The sequence below is a fragment of the Rhineura floridana genome, chromosome 7 (assembly GCF_030035675.1).
Source record: "Rhineura floridana isolate rRhiFlo1 chromosome 7, rRhiFlo1.hap2, whole genome shotgun sequence".
Classification (NCBI taxonomy): Eukaryota; Metazoa; Chordata; class Lepidosauria; order Squamata; family Rhineuridae; genus Rhineura; species Rhineura floridana.
Window position 1 is genome coordinate 139979175 of NC_084486.1, and position 21003 is coordinate 140000177.

The following is a 21003-nucleotide window of genomic DNA, read 5'->3' on the forward strand; positions in this document are numbered from 1 at the left end:
CCGCAAGCAGGACCCGAGTGCAAGAACACTCTCCCCTCCTGAGGCTTCCGGCAACTGGTTTTCAGAAGCATGCTGCCTCTGACTAGGGTGGCAGAGCACAGCCATCACGGCTAGTAGCCATTGATAGCCCTGTCCTCCATGAATTTGTCTAATCTTTTAAAGTCTTTGAAGGGTCATAAAAAAAGGAAATGATAAGAAACTATTTCTTCCCACTAGAGATTGAGAAATTTTTATTTTTTTGCCTATTTTACTGGCTTCTACTGGGAGAAAGGGTGGGATATAAATCTAATAAATAAATAAATGATAAATATCTTGAGCTCCGTGTGATGTTTTTCAGACATAAATACTTAACGCTCCCTCCCAAGAGTGAAGCTGTATCGATCATGGAAATTACGAGTTCTTAATGTATCTGTTAAAATTGCATGCTGAAGAGATAGAGAGAGAGATGTCAATGTGGGCTTTATTTTCCTAGTGCTTTGAGTGCTAAAACTAACCCCTCTCCTTATGTTATGGAGGGAGCATGGAAACAGCTGCACTTGGGCTCCTCCCTGTGACCAGCATGGATCTTCTCATCTGCCTTGGGTATTTTTGTTCCATCACGACTGTCCAAGTAGTCTGCTTTGTTTTTGTTTTTTGCCCCCCATCAGAGGAACCGCATTGGTTCAGAAAACCCCAGCGATGTGTTTCGGTTCTTGGTGGAAGAACGTACACAGTGTTGTCAGTCCAGGAAAGTCCGATACACTGAGAGGGTGGACTATCTCATGCAGTTGCCTGTGGCGATGGAAGCTGCAACAAACAAAGGTTAGCCAAGAATGAGGCTGGTTTGCATGTGCTCTTTATTCAATCAATCAATCATTTATTACGGCCAGTGACCAGCACTATAAAATGTTAAAACAGCACATTATCATCATCATCATCATCATCATCATCATCATCTTTATACCCCGCCCTTTTTCCAAAACCGGAACTCAGGGTGGCTTATAACTAAAAATGGGTACATATAATTTGGACATATAAAAATCTACATTTAAAATAGAATTACACTCATTACAGCATTAAAACAATTAAACATCACCTAAAAATACCTAAAACCAATTTAAGAATAATTTAAGAATAATGTAAAACAGTAAAACAATATGGGAAGTAGAAGTAAACAATAAAACATGTCAATATTATACAATGAAGGAAACAAACGGCAGCAGCCTGAGGTAACATGGAACTGTGGTATTAAAATTAGGGCAACAATGGGGAATGGCCTGCCCGAGGTTATCCATTATTGTTGTTTGCTCTTTATTGCATCATTCAAAAGACAATTCTGGGGTTATTCACAAATGCATGCTATTTCCGCATCATTTAGCAAAACCAGTTCGTTCATCCAGCCTCCAGTCATCACGTGATGTATATGCAAGTGTGAACCCATCCTTAGTTTTATTGTGATGCAAAGGATCTGAGCTTCTATCCTTTAAAATATCCTGAATTTTGAGCCCAGGTTGATTAACCTGAATACATCATGTAGGTCAGTGGAATTCAGAGTTTCAGGGAACTCCCTCCATGTTATCTGTCCTTGTTGCTGCCCTGGGCTCCTACTGGGAGAAAGGGTGGGATATAAATCTAATTAATTAATCAATAAATTTGACATGGAATGTGAGAGTGGTACAGAAAATTCTTTGGTGTCCACAGCTCACTTATGGCCTGTTGGGCAATATTTATTGACCTGCTTGAACTGATAGTGTGAAGCTGAATGCACCCACCATTCTCCACAGCCTCTGCACTGCAGGGTAAAATGAGTATTGGTGGGCAAAGCTAGCCCCCAGAACATGGCTGTAGTTTAAGGCTGTAGTTTGCAGACTTCACTTCTTGTTGCTGTTGCTAAATTTGTATTAAGGAAATTTGTGATGTAAAATTCTGAATCAAGCTGGAGTGCAGCCATGGCAGTGCAGAGGTGAAGAGCTGGTGCAGTTGTGGCACATCTCCCAGACCCCTTTTATGTTGTGAATTGCCCTCTCCCATCCTTATTACTTCACAGGTATTGGTTTCCACCTTCCAAGGAATCTCATAGGTCAACATTTTTGTGAGGTATTGGCATTGTTCATTCTAACGCTGGTTGTGGAACCTTTTGGGAAAAGGTCATAACTTATTGTATGCAAAATGTGTACTTGTATCAGAAGGTTCCAGGTTGAATCCCTAGCCTCTCCAGATAGGGCTGAAAAGGAAGGGAGAGTGATATGTACACTCAAGTCCTGCTTGGCTTCCCTTGGGCATGTGGTTGGCCACTGCGGGAACAGAATGCTGGACTAGATGGGCTACTGATCCAGCAGGGTTGTCTTGAAGGAGATTGCATGTGAGAGGGGACAGCGGTATTTAGTATCTGAGCAGTTTGCATAAGGTAATCCCTCCAAATGGGGTGGCCCTTCATTGTTTCTTGTGTTTCTGGTTAGATGAATTGATCGCTTATGAACTGAAGAGGAGAGAAGCAGAAGCTGCAAGGAGGCCTCCACCAGAGCTTGTACGCGCTAGGATCCCTTTTAGTGCCTGTCTACAGGCATTTACTGAACCAGAGAATGTGCAAGACTTCTGGAGCAGTGCCCTTCAGGCCAAGTCTGCTGGAGTTAAGTGAGTTTGCAATTTGTCATTTACATAGGTATGTACACTGAGAGAGAAGGAGAGGAGTGACGTTCTCAAGGAGCTTCAATTGCAGCCTCCTGAATGGTCTAAGACTACAAATAGAAATAGAATAGAATTCCACCCTTCTCTGTTAGGGCTTCTACAGAGACTTGCTTCCTAATGCCTCCAAATTCCCCATTCCCACATACGAACACAAGAGGATCCCTTCTGGATCAGACCAAAGCCAGTGATACTCAGCATTTGTCTTTTTTTTAATTTAACATTTGCCCCACACTGACTCAGTGTTTTCATTGAGCTATCTGTCATGACCTCAAGATTTCTTTTCTGGTCATTCTCTGCCAGCTTGGACCCCATCAGTATATTTGTGAAGTTAGGTTTTTATGTTTCAGTATGCATCGCTTTAGACTTCCTTATACTGAAACACGTTTGACATTTTATTGTCCATTCATCCAGTTTGAAGAGAATATTTTGGAGCTTTTTGTAATTTCTTTTTGTTTTTACCTTCCTGAATAATTTGGAATCATCCACAAACATACCCACCTCAATGATGATGATGATGTACTGCCTTCAAGTCGATTTCGACTTATGGCGACCCTATAAATAGGGTTTTCATGGTAAGCAGTATTCAGAGGGGGCTTACCATTGCCTCCCTCTGAGGCTGAGAGGCAGTGACTGGCCCAAGGGTGTGGGGATTTGAACCCTGGTCTCCCAGGTCGCAGTCCAACACCTTACCCACTATACCACACTGGCTCTCACCCACCTCAATACATACCCCTAAACTCCAGATTGTTTATCAATACATCAAAAAGCACTGGCCCCAATACATATCCATGGGGAACCCTATTGTGGGTATCGTTATTCCTATTGTCTGCTTCCTATTCTTAAACTAGTTGCTGATTGATAAGAGAACCTGTTCTCCCTTGTAGACTGGGGGAATGCTGTGGACATAATATATCTCGACTTCAGCAAAGCTTTTGACAAAGTGCCCCATTATATTCTGATTAGCAAGCTAGCTAAATGTGGGCTGGATGAAACAACTATCAGATGGATCCACAGTTGGCTCCAGAATCGTACTCAAAGAGTGCTTATCAATGGTTCCTTCTCAAACTGGGCGGAAGTAACGAGTGGGGTGCCACAGGGCCCAGTGCTCTTTAACATTTTTATTAACGTCTTGGATGAGGACGTACAAAGCATGCTTATCAAATTTGCAGATGATTCAAAGTTGGGGGGCATAGCTAATACCGTGGAAGACAGAAACAAAATTCAAAGGGACCTTGACAGGCTGGAGCATTGGACTGAAAACAACAGAATGAAATTCAACAGGGATAAATCCACCTGCTCAGATGGTGGATGCTTACCCTGTTCTGGATGGGGTTACACTCCCCCTGAAAGAACAGGTACGTAGTTTGGGGGTTCTTCTCAACTCTTCCTTGTCTCTCGAGGCCCAAGTGGCCTCGGTGGCACGGAATGCGTTTTACCATCTTCGTCTGGTAGCCCAACTACGCCCCTATCTGGACAGGGACGACCTCGCCTCCGTTGTCCACGCTCTGGTAACTTTAAGATTGGATTACTGTAATGCGCTCTACGTAGGGCTGCCCTTGAAGACAGTTCGGAAGCTTCAGCTGGTGCAGAACGCAGCTGCCAGATTAGTGACGAGGACCAGTCGGTCTTTGCATATAACACCTGTCCTGGCGCGTCTGCACTGGCTTCCTATTTGCTTCCGGGCGAGATTCAAGGTGCTGGTTTTGACCTATAAAGCCTTACACGGCGTGGGACCTCAATACCTTGTGGAACGCCTCTCTCGCTATGAACCTACCCGTTCACTTCGTTCAGAATCTAAGGCCCTCCTCCGGGTACCAACCCATCGGTAAGCCTGGAGGGTGGTTACGAGATCTAGGGCCTTTTCTGTGGTGGCCCCTGAGTTGTGGAACAGCCTCCCCGAAGAGGTACACCTGGCGCCTGCACTTCCATCTTTTCGGCGCCAGGTAAAGACCTTTTTATGCTCCCAGGCATTTTAATCTTCTTAACTTTTTTAATCTTTTAATCTGTATTTTAATTTTTGTAGTATTTATTTTGTTTTTGCTGTGCTTTTCGTTGTTTGTTTGTATATGTTTTGTATTTTTATTATGATATATTTTATTTTATTTTGTTTGTTCACCGCCCTGAGAGCTATTTCACTAAGGGCGGTATATAAATTGAAATAATAAATAAAAATAAATAAATAAATCCAAAGTTCTACACTTAGGAAAAAGAAACCAAATGCACAGTTATAAGATGGGGGATACTTGGCTCAGCAGTACGACATGTGAGAAGTATCTTGGAATTGTCATTGATCACAAGCTGAATATGAGCCGACAGTATGATGTGGCTGCAAAAAAGGCAAATGCTATATTGGGCTGCATGAACAGAAGTATAGTTTCCAAATTGCGTGAAGTACTAGTTCCCCTCTATTCAGCACTGATTAGGCCTCATCTTGAATACTGTGTCCAGTTCTGGTCTCCACACTTCAAGAAGGATGCAGACAAACTGGAACTGGTTCAGAGGAGGGCAACAAGGATGATCAGGGGACTGGAAACAAAGCCCTATGAGTAGAGACTGAAAGAACTGGGTATGTTTAGCCTGGAGAAGAGAAGACTGAGGGGAGATATGATAGCACTCTTCAAGTACATGAAAGGTTGTCACACGGAGGAGGGCTGGGATCTCTTCTCGATCATCCCAGAGTGCAGGACACAGAATAATGGGTTCAAGTTGCAGGAAGCCAGATTTCGACTGGACATCAGGAAAAACTTCCCAACTGTTAGAGCCATACGACAATGGAACCAATTACCTAGAGAGGTCGTGGGCTCTCCGACACTGGAGGGATGCAAGAGTCAGCTGGACAGCCATCTGTCGGGGATGCTTTGATTTGGATTCCTGAATTGAGCAGGGGGTTGGACTCGATGGCCTTATAGGCCCTTCCAACTCTATGATTCTATGATTCTATGATTCTTATCCCTTGCCTGCCAGGTTTACTCGGGAGCCTTCATGTATTCATTTGTCTGGATCTTGAATTCATTTGTTTTCCACATGGTAATACAACACACCTACTATCTCTTACATTACTCTTTCGGCAAACTGGAGGGATTGTTCACTCCAGATCTGTTTGCTTAGATTACTGTTTTATGCATCTGACAAGATACTCTCTGGCCCATGGAAGCTTATGCCACAAATGAATGTGTTTATCCTTAAGGACCCTAAGACTCATAGTAGTGTTTACTTGTGTTAACATTCCCTCTCTTTCCATGCACAACAGGGAGGTATAAAAGGATTGGGAGAATTCCAAAGTTTGCAAAAGTAGAAAAAGAAAAAAGAAAAGAAAGAGATCCATAGGGGATTAACCCCCTCTCCAAAAAGCCCTAAGGAGGGATGAGTGTGCTTCGTGACCACAAAACACTTACTGTCAATCTGGGGATGGGGGTTGGGGGGGAGAGAAATTGAATGGAGTGCTTGGAATCCTGAGCAGCAGGATTCTACCCCGCAGCATTTTGTTGCAGATCCTTCTTGTATCCCTGATTGCCAGATGGTGTGGGCAAGCAGCAAGGGAATATGATAATTTCATGTATATATTTCTTTTAATTGCTTTGTGGATGTTAAAAAAGGTAAAGGTGTCCCCACACTTATAGTGCGAGTCGCTTCCGACTCTTAGGGTGACGTCTTGCGACGTTTACTAGGCAGACCATATATATGGGGTGGGATTGCCAGTTCCTTCCCCAGCCTTTCTTTACCCCCCAGCATATGCCGGGTACTCATTTTACCCATCACGGATGGATGGAAGGCTGAGTGGACCTCGACCCCTTTTACCAGAGATTGGACTTCCTCCTTCTGTTGGAATCAAACTCTGGCCATGAGCAGAGCTTCGGCTGCGTTACCGCCGCTTACCACTGTGCGCCACGGAGGATGTTAGCCATGTTTTATCTATAATTTTATTTCTATGCTGCTTGGATAATTGGTTGAAAAAGAGACTTATACATTTTCTGGTAAGGGGGAAGATGGCGACCTAGTAGGAAGCTAAGTCTGGAGCTCCGCTTTCTATCAGTTTTTAGAGTTCTTATCTCAAGGCTAAGCAACCTGTTTTGCCTCAGCTGAGGATCTTACACCAACTATATTTCTCTCGAGACTCGAAAGGTTGTCTTCCTTGTGTTTTCTTTCCTCCTCCGTCGTTAATTACTGAGTAAGTAATTTCGTTATCTACAATCAGGGAGTAACCTTCCTACCGTCTGGTAAATATAACATCAAAAGACTTTTAGGACTACTTGCTATATATTTTGGCTTTCTCCCTCTGGAATGTTATTTATAAATTTTAATCTTAATTTTTCTTTTGTATGGATGTCGACTTGGCCGCTCGGAGTTAGAGTGCAGTGCTGAGGCAGAGTCTTAAAAGTCTACCAAAGTCCATTTGGGGCTCTACAAGGGGTCCTGGCATCAACAGAATAAATAAAAAATGGCCTCATCTTGCTCAGATCGTTTACTTTTCAGGTACACCTGGCTGGCCAGTACTAGTTTTGGTGAATCTTGAGTCCCATCCAGTAAAAGGCAGTTCTGTTTTTCTTGTAACATGGTTGTGGTTCTGTTCTTGAGTACTGCACTCTTGATTTTGCATTCATGTGGCTCAGATTCATTAACATAAAATTGCTTGTGTTTCCAGAACCTCTCGCTTCGCTTCATTTCCTGAGTACCTGGTAGTACAGATAAAGAAGTTCACTTTTGGCCTGGACTGGATACCTAAAAAGCTTGGTATGTGTTCTGAATGGTCTATTCCCCATGAAATTGCCCTGGGTTCTTTTGTAAGGTTTGTGAAGGATTCACAAATCACAAGGACTTTATGGTGGGAGGGGGATCCAAGCCCTTGACTGCACAAACAACAGCCAGAGAGCTTTGTTTTTCTTTTTAATGAAGAAAATCCCAACACATACATGACTTAGCAAGTCTTGGCAGAGGCTTGGCAGTGTTACAAATCTGAACAATTTGAAAACTGGCTTAATAATTGTTCTCTTTCCTTGCAGAGAACTCTGGGAATTGTAGTTTTTATGAGGGGACTCAATATCCTTTGAACTCTCCCTTGTCCCACACAGAACTATAATTTCCAAGGTTATTTGTTTGGGAGCCACAGCAGAGAAATGTGTGTATGAAACTAGGTTCAACTTGTAGCATAGACATGCCCTTAACTTGCTATTGCATTTGAGTTTCTTTTTCAGGGGGCAAGTTTAAGAGAATATCTCTCAATAGGGGGAAATCCCCAAAAGGCTATTTTTCAGTTGCCTTCCAGTGAAGGAACTCTGTATGTCTTGCATTAACAATATAACCTACCCTATTTGCATCTGTGCTCTAATGTTAACTAACCAAGCAATTTGATTATAGTCATTTAGGATAATGCTTAGTGTCAGTAGCATCAGAGATGAAGAGTTTCTTCATCACTTATGAAAGCTAATGGCAAGAGATGCCCAACCCCCATTTCAACCATGAAATTAAATTTCGCATTGTTGCTGATCTCTCCTTTGAGGAATTGTTGTCATAATGGTGAGACTGTAGGAGAATGCCATGTTGTAAGTGCTTCCTCCACTTGTTCATCTAATGACCATATACACATATACCTTCTGTTTATTTAAATAATAGATTCTGATTACAACATTTGAAAGTTTCCTTGGCTGTGTGAAAAGCTCCCTGAACCATAGAGTGCAATGTGTTGCAATGTGGCGTCTGCATTTATAGGGATTGAAAGTGTTCCATTCATCTGATCCCCGTAGACACCAGTGGCTTCCTGGGCTGATCCCAGCCCTTCCCAAACTGAGGTGCCTGCAAGCCCATCACGGTCCCTAAAGTAATGTGAGCAGTAACCTGCTTCAGGTGCAGGGATTCCCTTCCCTGCCCCTTTAGAGCAGGATTTTTAAAACATGATACCTTCTGGGATTGTGTGCCCCTGAATCTTTATCCATGGTATTGATTCTAGGAGGCACACTCAGTTAATGCTGGACACTAGCCAGATCTGTTATGTCTTCCTGTCATTCTGTATGAAGTGAGACTGCATCCTAGCACTCCTTGCACCTGCATGTTGCAGGGGAAGATTATTTGTGTTATGCAAGCTGCCTTTCAGAAAAGCTTAGCCATCAATCCTGATATTTTCATGCGAAGACCCATTATGAGCTATTAGGGATTCCTGAGATTTCCTGAGACAAAAAAAAATTGTTTAGGACTAAAGTGTTGGGTATGGGGAGCTAGTAGCATACTTTTAAAGTTCTTGTAATGTATTTGTTGTATATCTATAGACTTATTTGCCCTGCTGTGCTTGCAGATGTTTCTATAGACATGCCAGATCTTCTAGACATCAGTTACCTCCGTGCTACAGGCCTTCAACCAGGAGAGGAGGAACTTCCAGACATCTCTCCGCCCATTGTCATTCCTGATGACCCCAAAGGTACTGCCTGCTACCACAAGGACCTCCACTTCCCCACCATTCTCCACCACAACTGTTAGTTGAACTTCTTTTTGTTCCTTTGTCACTTAATGCTCCCATCCTATTCGCATGGAACTTCTTGGATGACAAGCTCCAACATACCCATGGTACATGCTTTGCACAGAAGCCATTGTATACTGAACTGTGTGTGTGTGTCTGTGAGAGAAGTAGCTGGTTATAGAATTGAGGCCTGACTCTCTGGTGTCAATAGTGGGATCCATTTACCAAACTTACTTTGGGGAACTTCACAAATTCTGTTAGTTGTGCGGGCAGGAACTGTGCTTGAGCTCTGAAGAGACAACGTGGAAGTAATATGAGGGGCAAGCAAGGGAGAATGGGAGGCAAGATTAAGGAAGACATTAGAGTAGTTCCTGTGGCCCACAAAGTAAAATGTTGAAGACCTGATTTGGAGGAGATACATACATGCCACTTCTAGCTCTTCAGAAGACCAGCCGGAGGGTGTGTATACACAGGTGCCTTGGAGGGAAAAGTGGGCTGAGCATAATGCTGGCTAAGCTTTTTAGCCAATGAGAAAGGTCCCCATTTCCAAATCTGAAGCCCTCAGCTTCTAGTCCTGTGGAAGCTAGCACCTCTAATGTGTGAACAAGGCCTTGAATCTATATCACGTGTTTAGCTGTGATGTGATACAGTGTTCACATGCAATGCAGAACTAGCCAACTTCCTCTCTCACACCATCCCAAAGCACACTCTTGCCTCCCTCACTTTACCTTCTTAAATTTCAGGTGGCATGATGAACCATTTCATGGAGCGTATGTATCTCATTTCGTTATGTTGGCTTTATTTATTTTATATAATCTATATAATATTATTTGCTGCTGCTCACAGGGGAGGGGACTCTCTGTAGAGAGATGCATGGAGGCTCTTCTCTTTGGGCTTTTAACTATGCTATTGTTTTGTACGTCTTCCAACATATTTCTTGTGTTCACTTGAATGTTTGAAGGAAGACATCATAGTAGGATGGAGACATCAGACTCCTATCCTGTGTTTGGAATTCTTCATCTTTTTTTCCCTTACAGTTGGTTTGAAATTTGGAAACGCTATTTTTCTTGGCATAATTCTTTGCTTTGGATGGAGTATTGGATTAATGCATTGTCATTAGAGTAGCCTTGTTGGATCAAACCCAGGGACCAGCAGCCAGCCAAATACTTCTGGAAAGCCAATAAGCAGGATATGATGGGAACTGCCCTCTGTCATTGTTTAGGAACATAGGAAGTTGCCTTATACTGAGTCAGTCTAGCTTAGTATTGTCTACACTGACTGGCAGCAGCTTTCCAGGGTTTCAGGCAGGAGTCTCTCCCAGCCCTACCTGGAGATGCCAGAGATTGAACTTAGGACCTTCTGTGTGCAAAGCAGATGCTCTGCCACTGAGCTATAGCCCTTCTCCAATGCTAGATGATGCTCCAGCAGTTCAGAGGTGAACTACTGTGAACGTGGAGGTTCCACTGAGCTACCTTTGTTAATAGCCATTGAGAGACCTATTTTCTGTGAATGGTCATATTTTGACCTTGGGGGCCCAATATACCAGATGGGAATAAAAAGAGCCAACTTAGATTTCTAGCAGAGCCTCATAGGATCAGATCACCTTGGAAGTTCCCTGTGTGTAGTGGTGAAACAACTGTGTAATTGATTTGTTTAAATTATTATTGATTAGCAGTGTTTTATGTAGGCTGCCCAATAACATTATTCAAACAGTGGTTCAAAACACGAAGCTCAGAAATTTTTACAAGGCCCGAGAGAATTATTTTTAAAGTCTTCACCTTGTGCCAAAATAACCATAAGGAAGGCGCCTGGAGAGCCTTTCTGGGGAGGGTACTCCACAAGCAAGATGCCCAGTGATAAATATCCCAGCAGGTAAAAATAGCTAAAAGATTAGGCCTAACACTAAACGCTCACAAAAAGCATTGTGGAACTGAAGGAAGTGCCTAGGGCCAACAGGGGGGGAGGCCAAGGGCCTCTGAGAAGGTCATCTGGGCCAGAGGTCCTCCACCCCTGCTCTAGGAGAAAGGCTTCCATCCATAGCTTTCTAGTAGGTAGAGCACTGGTGTTGGACCTGGAATACTGGGGATCTTTGTTTCATTATGAATGGCACATCCAAAGTTCATATCCCAGGCATCGGTCTGTATTCCCTTTGCCAATTTGTTCAAATATAGTCACGTATGGCTGGCTTTCAGTGCTAAGGTATCCAGGTGTCCATGTATCCCAGAAAATGTTAGACTCTCAGTTGTAAGTGTTCAACTGGGACCATTGAAAGTTGCCATAATTTTGCATTCTTTCCTTGCACATACACACTCCACAACATTGTTTGCAATGACACACACACACACAGAACATTGTGATATTGCGATAAAAGGTATGTTAATGGAAGTTAGAGGGAAGTAGATGCACAGCTGGTATTTTCCTCACATGCTCAAGTCTAGCTGCACTTTCATAAGAACTAGAAACTTATTGAAAAACTGAAAGCAGATTTTCTGGGTACTGAGCCTAAGTCAAATTCTGTGCATATTTGTAATCGTACATCCCTGTGGATGAAGAACCACAACATTTGCAAGCCTGTCTAAGCTTAAATAGCTGAAATACTGAGTCTTTTGCCTTCAGCTCACCCTTTTTGCTAAACCTGAGTGACAGATCTGTTGTCGAGGCTCCAGTAATGTATGTTAATGAACCTTAAAATCTGGAGTAGCTTTGGTACTGAATAGCCTGGGAAGCTAGCATTGCTATCTCTTTAAAACATACTTTGTCTTGCACAGAGAGTGGCAAAGGCCTCAGTTCATGTTTGTGGATGCTAATAACCACTGATGTGCTTGTATTTCAGTAGTGCATGTCCGTATTTCTCTTAGTGATTTATGTTAAATGCATTGTTGGTATTCAGAGCAAAATTGAGTCTGTGTAAATGTAAGACCATTGCATGGAAAGTTGCATAGATCTTCAGTTTCCTGCTGTTCTTAGCAAGTATAGAACTGAATATCAGTTTCATTTGTGTGCAGTTCTAATGTGTCATGTAATGCTGGAAATGTACGTTCAAGACAAGAATTTTTATAAATCAAGTTTTGGTCCAAACAATCCTTTACATTACAATCTAAATAAATTAACAGATGTGATAATCATGCCAAGTGTGTGAGCATTAAAAGGCATTTTTAGAATGTAGAAACCTAAAAAGCAAGACAGAGACCAGAAATGGAATAGAGGACGAGCAATTAATATCAGAGGAGAGAGTGGCAATGGAAATGGAGTGCCTTCAAGTCAATCCCGACTTATGGCTACCCTATGAATAGGGTGTTCATGGTAAGCGGTATTCAGAGGGGGTTTACCATTGCCTCCCTCTGAGGCTAGTTCTCCCCAGCTGGCTAGGGCCTGCTCAGCTTGCCACAGCTGCACAAGCCAGCCCCTTCCTTCCCGCAACTGCCAGCTGGGGGCAACTGGGCTCCTTGGGACTATCAACTTGACCACGGCTGCACAGGTGGCAGGGCACGCAACCCCTGAGCCACTTACTGTGGGGGTGATCTTTAGCTGGCCCTTGACGCCCAGGAGACACGAGTGGGGATTTGAACTCACAGACTCTGGACTCCCAGCCAGGCTCGTAAGGAGGTGGGGGTCAAGGAGAGCATATAGAGCAGTAAAGTTGAACAGTCTGTTCTTCTTCTGATTGGACTCCAGTTCTAGTTTGAATCTCCAGCAGATGCTGCCTCACCCCTCTTATTACAATTATGAGGGCTAGCAAATTTTAGAAACAGACAGTAAATTGCAGATTCTCAATTACTGAAAGTTGCACATTTTGTGCCACAATTGAAACACATAGCCCTGTCTATTGATGGGGATGAGTTTTAACACTTTTCACATTTGGAATGCCCTCTCTTAGCTCCAGATATTGATGAATCCTCAGTGATGCAGCTAGCCGAGATGGGTTTTCCACTAGAAGCGTGTCGGAAGGCTGTCTACTATACTGGCAACATGGGTCCTGAGGTGGCTTTCAACTGGATCATTGCTCACATGGAAGAACCAGGTCTGTAATCTGAATGGGTGTGCACACATCTGCAACAGACACCCATGTGCCTGCTAGGATAGATCTGTGCTTTCTCTGCTTCCTTTTAATTGGAAGCGAACCACAGGTTCACCAGTTTCCTTTACAGTTCCTTTCTAGATTAGCTTATCATTGCAGAATCATAGCTGAGAGAGGGACTTAGCTGTTAACTAGTTATCTGCTTTCTGTCTTGCAAATACATCTTTAAGAACATAAAAAGAGTCCTGCTTGATCAGACCCAAAGGTCCATCTAGTCCAGAATTCTGCTTCCCACGGTGCCCTCTGGGAAGCCTACAAGCAGGGCATAAAAGGAATAGCCCTCTCCTGTTGTTGCTTCCCAGTGACTACAATTCAGCTTCCCCAAGTGATTAGTTTATTAAAAAATGTACATGCCCACACAGTAATTCTTGAATGGTATGCATGTGTGAGAGAACCAGCTTTCCTGTTTTACAAGCTCTTCCCTGCTTGATTGACTGGAAAAGATGTCTATTCACCATAGATGAGTAGGCAAATATTTGTCAGCAGGAAGTCTGTGTGCCACTTCAAGCCCACTGGACATTTTTTTCTTAATAATGTTATTTGTTATTTAGTTTAATTTTTGTGAATTGTATTGCTTTCATTGATGTATTTTTATACTTGTGTTTATTTTTCTTTGTCAGCCATCTTGAGGGCCTTTGGCCGAAAGGCGGGGTATAAATAAATTTATAATAATAGTACTGGACCTTTTCCTCTCTCCTTCCCGTCAGGATTGTTTATACGGGCCATGCAATGCTTATTTACACAAGGTGATCATTCCCCCTCTTAACAGTGTATGTGTACATGTGGAGAATAATGTCTCATAAGGGAAGCACATTGCTTGCCTGTTTGCACACATTTAAATATTTGCCATTTGTGTTCCAGATTTTGCGGAGCCTTTAGCCATCCCTGGTTATGGAGGAGAGGCTTTTCCTGGGGCAGGTGGACCAGGAGTTGCTGGTTTGGATAACCAGCCTCCAGAAGAGATGGTTGCCATCATTGCCTCTATGGGCTTCCAGCGGAATGTAGCTCTCCAGGCACTACGGGCAACAGTGAGTTGTCCGGCAAATTATTTGGGGTCTGCACAGATGCAGATGTTTTCCATCCCCTCATCAAACATGACTTTCAAAAGCCGGTACAGTAAATTAATGTATCTAAAGCAGCACAAGCCCCTTTTTGATGATGTTAGCAATGGCAACAGCACATTTGACAAAGAAAGACTTTGTACTAGTTTTTGTTTGGGCAATTAAATTGACGTTGCATCTTGTTTATAGGTATTGGTCAGGAGAAAATGTTGGCTGCAGAATATTTTTTGTAAGGAACTTCTTGAGAGTGAGGAAGCAGCTGAATTTATTTATTTATTTATTACATTTATACCCCGCCTTTCTTTTCATGATTGAAACCCAAGGTGGCTTACATATGGTTCCCAGGTGGTCTCCCATTCAGGCACTGACCAGACCTGACCCTGCTTAGCTTCAGCAAGGACCTGGCCTTATGTGCCTTCAGACCAAATTTGGGGACATTGTTTCTTACTGAGCAGGTGACGTTCTCCTAGGAGTACTCTGTTGTAGCACTACTTCTGGCCAAATGCTAGTCCATTTCCAGCTCCAATGTAAAGTGCTGGTTTTGGCCTATAATGCCCTAAATGGCTTGGGGCCAGGTTGCTTGAAAGATTGCCTCCTTCTGCATACATCTCTCAGACATTAAGCTCCTCTTCAGAGACCCTGCTCTGTGTGCCGCCACCACCAGGTGAAGTGAGTCAGGTAGCTAAAAAGGAGAGGGCCTTTCTTGTAGTGGCACCCCAGTTATAGAATAGCCTCCCCAGAAAGGCTCACCAGTTTCCTTTCCTTTCCTTTTGGTGCCAGGCTGAAGGCCTTTTTATTTGCTTGGGCCTTTTAAACATATGCTTTAAAAAAAGCCCCAGTCCTTTGCTGTTTTCAGTGTGGTTTTTAAGCAGAGCTGCAAATTGTTTTATTCTGTCCCTGCTGGGTAAACTCTTATGTTTTTGCTGTTCTTTTTCTCTTTTAAATTATACATTTTTGAATACAGCATGATAGTTTATATTTTGTAAGCAGCTTAGAGACTTTATTGATGGGTGGCTATATAAATATGACTAATAATCATCACAACTTCTTCAAGGGAGATTTCAGGCACAGGAAAAAGTGAAAGTGTGTGTATGGAGTGGGTGGGAGGGAAGTAAAGGGGCAAGTGGAGGAAAAAACAAGCTTGGAGTGAGTGTGACTCACCTTACCATTCAAATGTTATGGTCTGCAGCCTTCTAAGGGCAACACCAAAGGGAGGCAATGACACTGCAGCCTGCACCTTTCTCTCCTAAAGGCTGGGGAAAATACAGCTTGCTGTATCTACTGCATATAGTGTGGGGGGAAGCAGTCTCCCAGCGAAGCAGGAATGAGATTTGCTAGATGAGTGTGTTTCAAAATTCAGCAAACCCTTTTCACATCATCTTGTGCCAAGAAACCCTTGAATGTTTGCCATGGCAGAAAAATGTTCTAGAGTGCACAAGTGGTTCATGTATGTTGCTGGCCCAGCCTCTTGGACCCCACTTAGCACCCTATGCAAATTAAGACACTGTCCTAAAACTCACACAGTGTTCTCCTGTCATTATATGTTGCGAGGGATAATAGTCTATCTTTTAGGGCAGCTCATCTTGTGACTACTCCTCTTCTCATTGACGACCCTTAGTCCCTGGCTTCCCTGGAACTCATGCTAAAAATTACTGCACTAGTCAACAGGTTGATGAAGCAAGCCGTTTTCACTGGGTGAGGACTGGGAATGGTTGGTGGAAAATTCAGAAACATGCAGTTTAAGAAACAGTGGGCAGAATAAGAGGCTTGTGGAATCATAACGACCTTGGGCCTAAGGTTGACAAGCAAGAGCCAGCCTAATCAGATGAATGAAATGGATAAAGTAGGCTGTAGCTTGCAAATAATGATGCTGAAAAAAGTTAGCTTGCTTTTATAGTAATCCAGTACTTCTGTCCTGTTGTTGTTGCTGCAACAGCTTGAGGCCTCCAATCATTCGTTGCTCTCCAGTGGTGTCATAATATATGCAACTCCTGCCCTTCCTGTTGGTTAAGTTGGAGTGTTTCCTGCCCAGCTAGGGGAGAGTATCCTTAGCATAGTATGTAACCAACGCAATCTGCTATAACCGTATGGGTAGAAGTTGAATATGTTAACCCCGGCATTGGCATGGGAGCATACATGGGATTGATGCAACCCCATTGCTGCAGCCTAATACAGCTGCTCTGCTGTGAACTGAATTAGACTCTCTTGGTGCTGTCACTGTCCATGGTGCTTAAATCACTTCCATTGTGGCTTATGTGAGCTTCAGAAATGTTGTTAGGCAATGGAAATATCTGTATGTGCAGCAGAAGCTACACTATCAGATTATGCCCCCTCACTGTTGTTTGTGTCACCCATTCTCAGTGAATAATGCAGCAAGAGTTTTTTCTGTACAGGAAAAGACACACAAACCACAATGGTTGTAGAGACACTGCTGGCTGTTTTATTTTTCTGTGGTCTTTTGGTTGGCAGAATAATAACCTGGAACATGCATTAGACTGGATCATCAGTCACCCAGAGCCAGAGGAGGAGATTGAAACAGTGTCTGAAACAATGAACACAGAGAACCATGTGAACGCCAATATCCTTGCAGAATCTGATCCAGAAGGACCCAGGATCAAAGATGGCTCTGGGCGTAAGTTTCTCTTGGACATTTTCATATTTCATTCATTTTTTTCCATTTGTTACATTTATGAATCACTTCTCCACTCTCAGTGGAAGTGGTGGTGTACACCCTTATATAAAATGTACAATGATCAAACAATTCTAAAACAAACAAGAAATAAATGGCTAAAAATGAACAGTGGGCTCACATTGTGTCCTCATTTCCTTATTTGTCCATAATAGAAGCTATTCACTGCATCAGGGTTTTTTCCTTGAGGTCATCTTGATCCTTACAGGAAAAATGTAAAGCTAGCCACAGGATGGAGCTGTTAGGCAGCAGCCAAAGACCGCTGAACAGTAAGAAATATTCCACAGTCATCTTGGACAGCCTTGCAGTATCAAGTAGTGCTTGACTCTGCTTTTCACAAAGCGTTTGCAGAACCATGTGAATGATCAGAATATTTTAATGTATTCTGGGATATCATTATCATTGTTATTTATTACACACTTACCTATTTTATTATTTATTTATTTATTTGTGTGTTATTTATTACATATTTATAATCCACTTTTCAGAAGTAGACACAAAAGCAGCTTACAAAATATTTGTAAAAAGAAGCAAACTATAACATCAAACATTTGAACAATTCATCCTTAATAATAATAAAAAAAACTAATAATCTTTGCGGACATCTAGGCTTGTATTCAACTAAGTTATATTCAGAGTAGACCCATTGAAATTAATGCACCTGAATTAGTCATGTCCATTATTTTCAGTGGGTCTCCTTTGTATAGGGCTAACATTGGCTACAACCCCTATTGCCTACAAGCCAGAGGAAGTTAAGTGTGGATGAGGCTATGGCAAACATGACCCCTCTTTGTATGAAATAGTGTCAAAATATGTGGTAGATAATAATCTCATTTTACAATAGCACATGTATGTGTTTCACTGAATGTTTGCAGAGTGTCTTGGGGCCAGAAAGCCCATGTCCTGTTGTAGCTTCCTGGTGTGTGTGCATGTGTTTGTATATATGCAGTGAAAAACAAGTGCTATTATCTACATGCATATTTTGTGCTGTTTTCTAAATACCCCTTTCATTTCTGAATCTAGTTTGGGGGTGGTGATGGTGGTTGGAACTGATCTGCATCTAGTGTCCCTCTGAACTCCTTGAGGGAAGGATGAAAATATGATGAGCGAATGAACAGATGACTAACTAACATGATATACCAGACAAGATGGACTGCTGGGCTTGGCCTAGTGAGGACATCTCTTAATGTCCTTCCTTATCATGACTGATACTTTGCTTGCACAGGATATGAACTCTTTGGGTTTGTCAGTCACATGGGAACATCTACAATGAGCGGCCATTATGTTTGTCATCTCAAAAAGGAGGGAAGGTGAGTCAGTGGCACTGTTGTTTTTATTAATTGTATATTATGCAGCAGGGTTGAACAAAATTATTAAGCCTGACATTTCGGTCCTGACCATATTGTCTTGGAAGTAAGTTCCATTGAAATGACTAGGAATGGCTTCCAAGTTAGCACTTTCCTTCTCCAGGGAGGATACCTGCCCCTCTCCAGTGAACATACCCATCTGCCTAAGTCTCCTAGCCCAATCATGCCCTTGCCTCTTAAGCTCTACTTTTCCCCTCCTGTTCTGCTCCTTCTGGCAAGACTGGACTGCATTGATAATTGAACCCATGTTTATTGTTTCTCTCCAAATGCTGGTGTGAACTCCAAACTGAACACTGCTGCAGTTTTAACTCTGTCCATGAAATGCAGCATGTACTACCAGATCCCTGGGATCAATCCACGCTCCCTATCTTAGGACTGAAAAAAAATCCTAAGATTTCAGCAACTGGTATTAAAAAGATAAAATGGCAAACCTATAGTAGTTTTAGCACTCAGGCTGAGCAGCAAAGGTTGTGAGAACGGGTGGGGTAGCAAACCAGGTTTCTTCTCACAAATGGTGCCTCTGCTTGAGTAGAGCTTAGTTGTTAGTTGGGAGGCTGTCCTCAGGGGTGTGTGTGTGTGGGGGGGGAGAGGGTGGTGCAAGCAAGAACTGTCAGAGCTCCAGACACAGGATGCTGACTAAGAACAGGATTATGACCAGCCTTTGTGAGCATTAAGTTTGACTTTTCATTAGGCTCATTGTCTTTTTCTTTTTCCTGCTGTCTCTTTTCAGGTGGGTGATCTACAATGACCTCAAAGTCTGTGCCTCTGAGCGACCGCCCAGAGAGCTAGGGTATATTTACTTTTACCGCAGGATACCGAGTTAGGCCTTAGTAACCTCCCTTGGCCTTCAAAAGCCATAAGCCTTTTTATTCTGCCAAAGAGAAAAAAAGTTTCAAACAAGCAAAGCCTTTGGACTACCAAAAAAAAAAAGGAAAAAGGAAAACATTTAGGTACTATTTATAGCTTAAAATCAGGATCAGTCATTTGATGCCTTCTTACACCTTAGTGAAGAAATTTCTGTTGGGTCACAGTGCATTGTAGGATTTTAAAATTTGTATACATTTTGTGGAGACCTTAAGACTGTTCTGATCACTAGTGGAGTGTGCAACAAGCACCCAGAAACACAAGGCTGGTCTCAGACTTTCAGAAACACCCAATTCTTACCTCACAACTCTGTTTTGACCTTCAAAGACTGTTACAGAATCAATGATGACAGCCAGCCACTGCCTTTAACCAGGGAATTCACCACTATCGATGGAAGTGATTCAGTGTTTTGTGGAAGATCTGTTTGCTGGCGTGGAAAGTGAAAAAGTGAAGAGAAAAGTGGCTTAGTCGTGATCTCTGTTGTATCTCCATGGTTAGATTTTTTTCTTTTAAAATAGAACTACATATCCCAGGATGGAAAAGCCCAGAATATTTTGCAAATTTAAGTGCATGAAATGAAGGTTAACTACTGAAGCTAAGGGAGCTTGCAATGTTGCCAAACAGAAAATCTTGATGTTCATTTTTTTACAAAAATGGTGCTTTGGTTGGTTTGAAAACGTATCTTGGATTTCTAGTGGATTGACCTAGCAATTGCTGATGGTTCGAGAACTCCCTTTATAACAAAGTGCTCATTTCATTCATTTCAATGGATCAGTATGCACATGTGTGTGTGCGTGCACACGCGTCTCCCATTGTGAGATTAACGCTCACATGTGCAGCTGCAGATCAGCAAACTGCAGTTTAGTTTTTTTTCATCCTCAGTCCTGGATTGCAAACAAGGGTTGGAATCCACCTCATGGACACCCACGCCAACTATTCCCCTCCTGCTTCACAACATTTACAAGTACTTAACTTGTGACTAGTTCTTGTCCTGCCTTCTTCCTCTGCCCCAGCAGCCACAGGAACTAGAGCTGCTGGGATTACAGAAACTCTCAGTGCAGTGGGGCAGAGTCACATGCTGACAACATGCAAATATTTGTGGATTGGTTGGGGAACCTCTCACCACAGAGAAGCCATTATAATGACCGTTAACATGTGCTGGACAGAAGTCACACTGCTTGATTTCCCTCCCAGTTTTATGCCACTTAAGAATGTATGTTTCATATTTCCCACAAAATATTTTAAAAATGGGGACCCATTATGGAGAAGCTAAAAAACATAACCTTCCCTGGCAGTAACACTCCCAAGAGAAACTGTCTCTCTGGCAACCATGTAGACAGTTCTGCTTTCTGGCAAAGGTTGTTTAATTATTTAAAATTTATTCTGTGGATGAAGGAAATAGCTTGCTAAAACTGCTGATGGATTTATCTTTGTTGTTTTTTTCTATTTTAAAACCATCATATTGACTTATCAGCAGTTTGCAAAGGAGACAAGCACCCAATGTTCCTAGACCACCCTTTCAGAAAATTCTCCCTCCCCCCCGTGGTTTCTTTTTTCCAGTTTCTGGACTTTTTATTACTTTACAATAGGTTTTAACTTTGGTTTCATTTAATTATGTGAACTCATGGACCCGAGAAGGATTCCCCCCGCCAATTATTTTTCCTTGTTGAATCACTGGATTGTTAGGGAGTTTTCAAAGTTTTAAAGTGGTGCCTGTTGATATGTGTCAAGCAGTGGCTACCATGGAAAATAACAGGCAAATCCTGTATCAAGTATAGATGTTATCCTTTGGTAAAGTGATACGCTCCTTATGCAGAAGTTCAAGAGCC

The 21003-nt window shown here is 42.5% G+C and overlaps 1 protein-coding gene across 2 annotated transcripts in view; it reads left to right on the plus strand.

The window, feature by feature from the left end:
* The window catches only part of USP13 (ubiquitin specific peptidase 13), a 100041-nt gene extending 80581 nt beyond the window's left edge, over positions 1-19460 (plus strand). Inside the window, exons 12-21 of one of the 2 annotated variants that reach the window (XM_061637388.1) lie at positions 648-801; positions 2439-2613; positions 7310-7398; positions 8954-9076; positions 9859-9885; positions 12993-13136; positions 14055-14221; positions 16724-16886; positions 18169-18253; positions 19041-19460. In XM_061637388.1, coding sequence (XP_061493372.1) covers positions 648-801; positions 2439-2613; positions 7310-7398; positions 8954-9076; positions 9859-9885; positions 12993-13136; positions 14055-14221; positions 16724-16886; positions 18169-18253; positions 19041-19134 — 1221 coding nt within the window. In that variant the 3' untranslated portion in view covers positions 19135-19460. The remainder of the gene's footprint in view (positions 1-647; positions 802-2438; positions 2614-7309; positions 7399-8953; positions 9077-9858; positions 9886-12992; positions 13137-14054; positions 14222-16723; positions 16887-18168; positions 18254-19040) is intronic. The other variant, XM_061637389.1, reaches the window with a different exon arrangement.
* The last annotated feature ends 1543 nt before the right edge of the window (positions 19461-21003 follow it).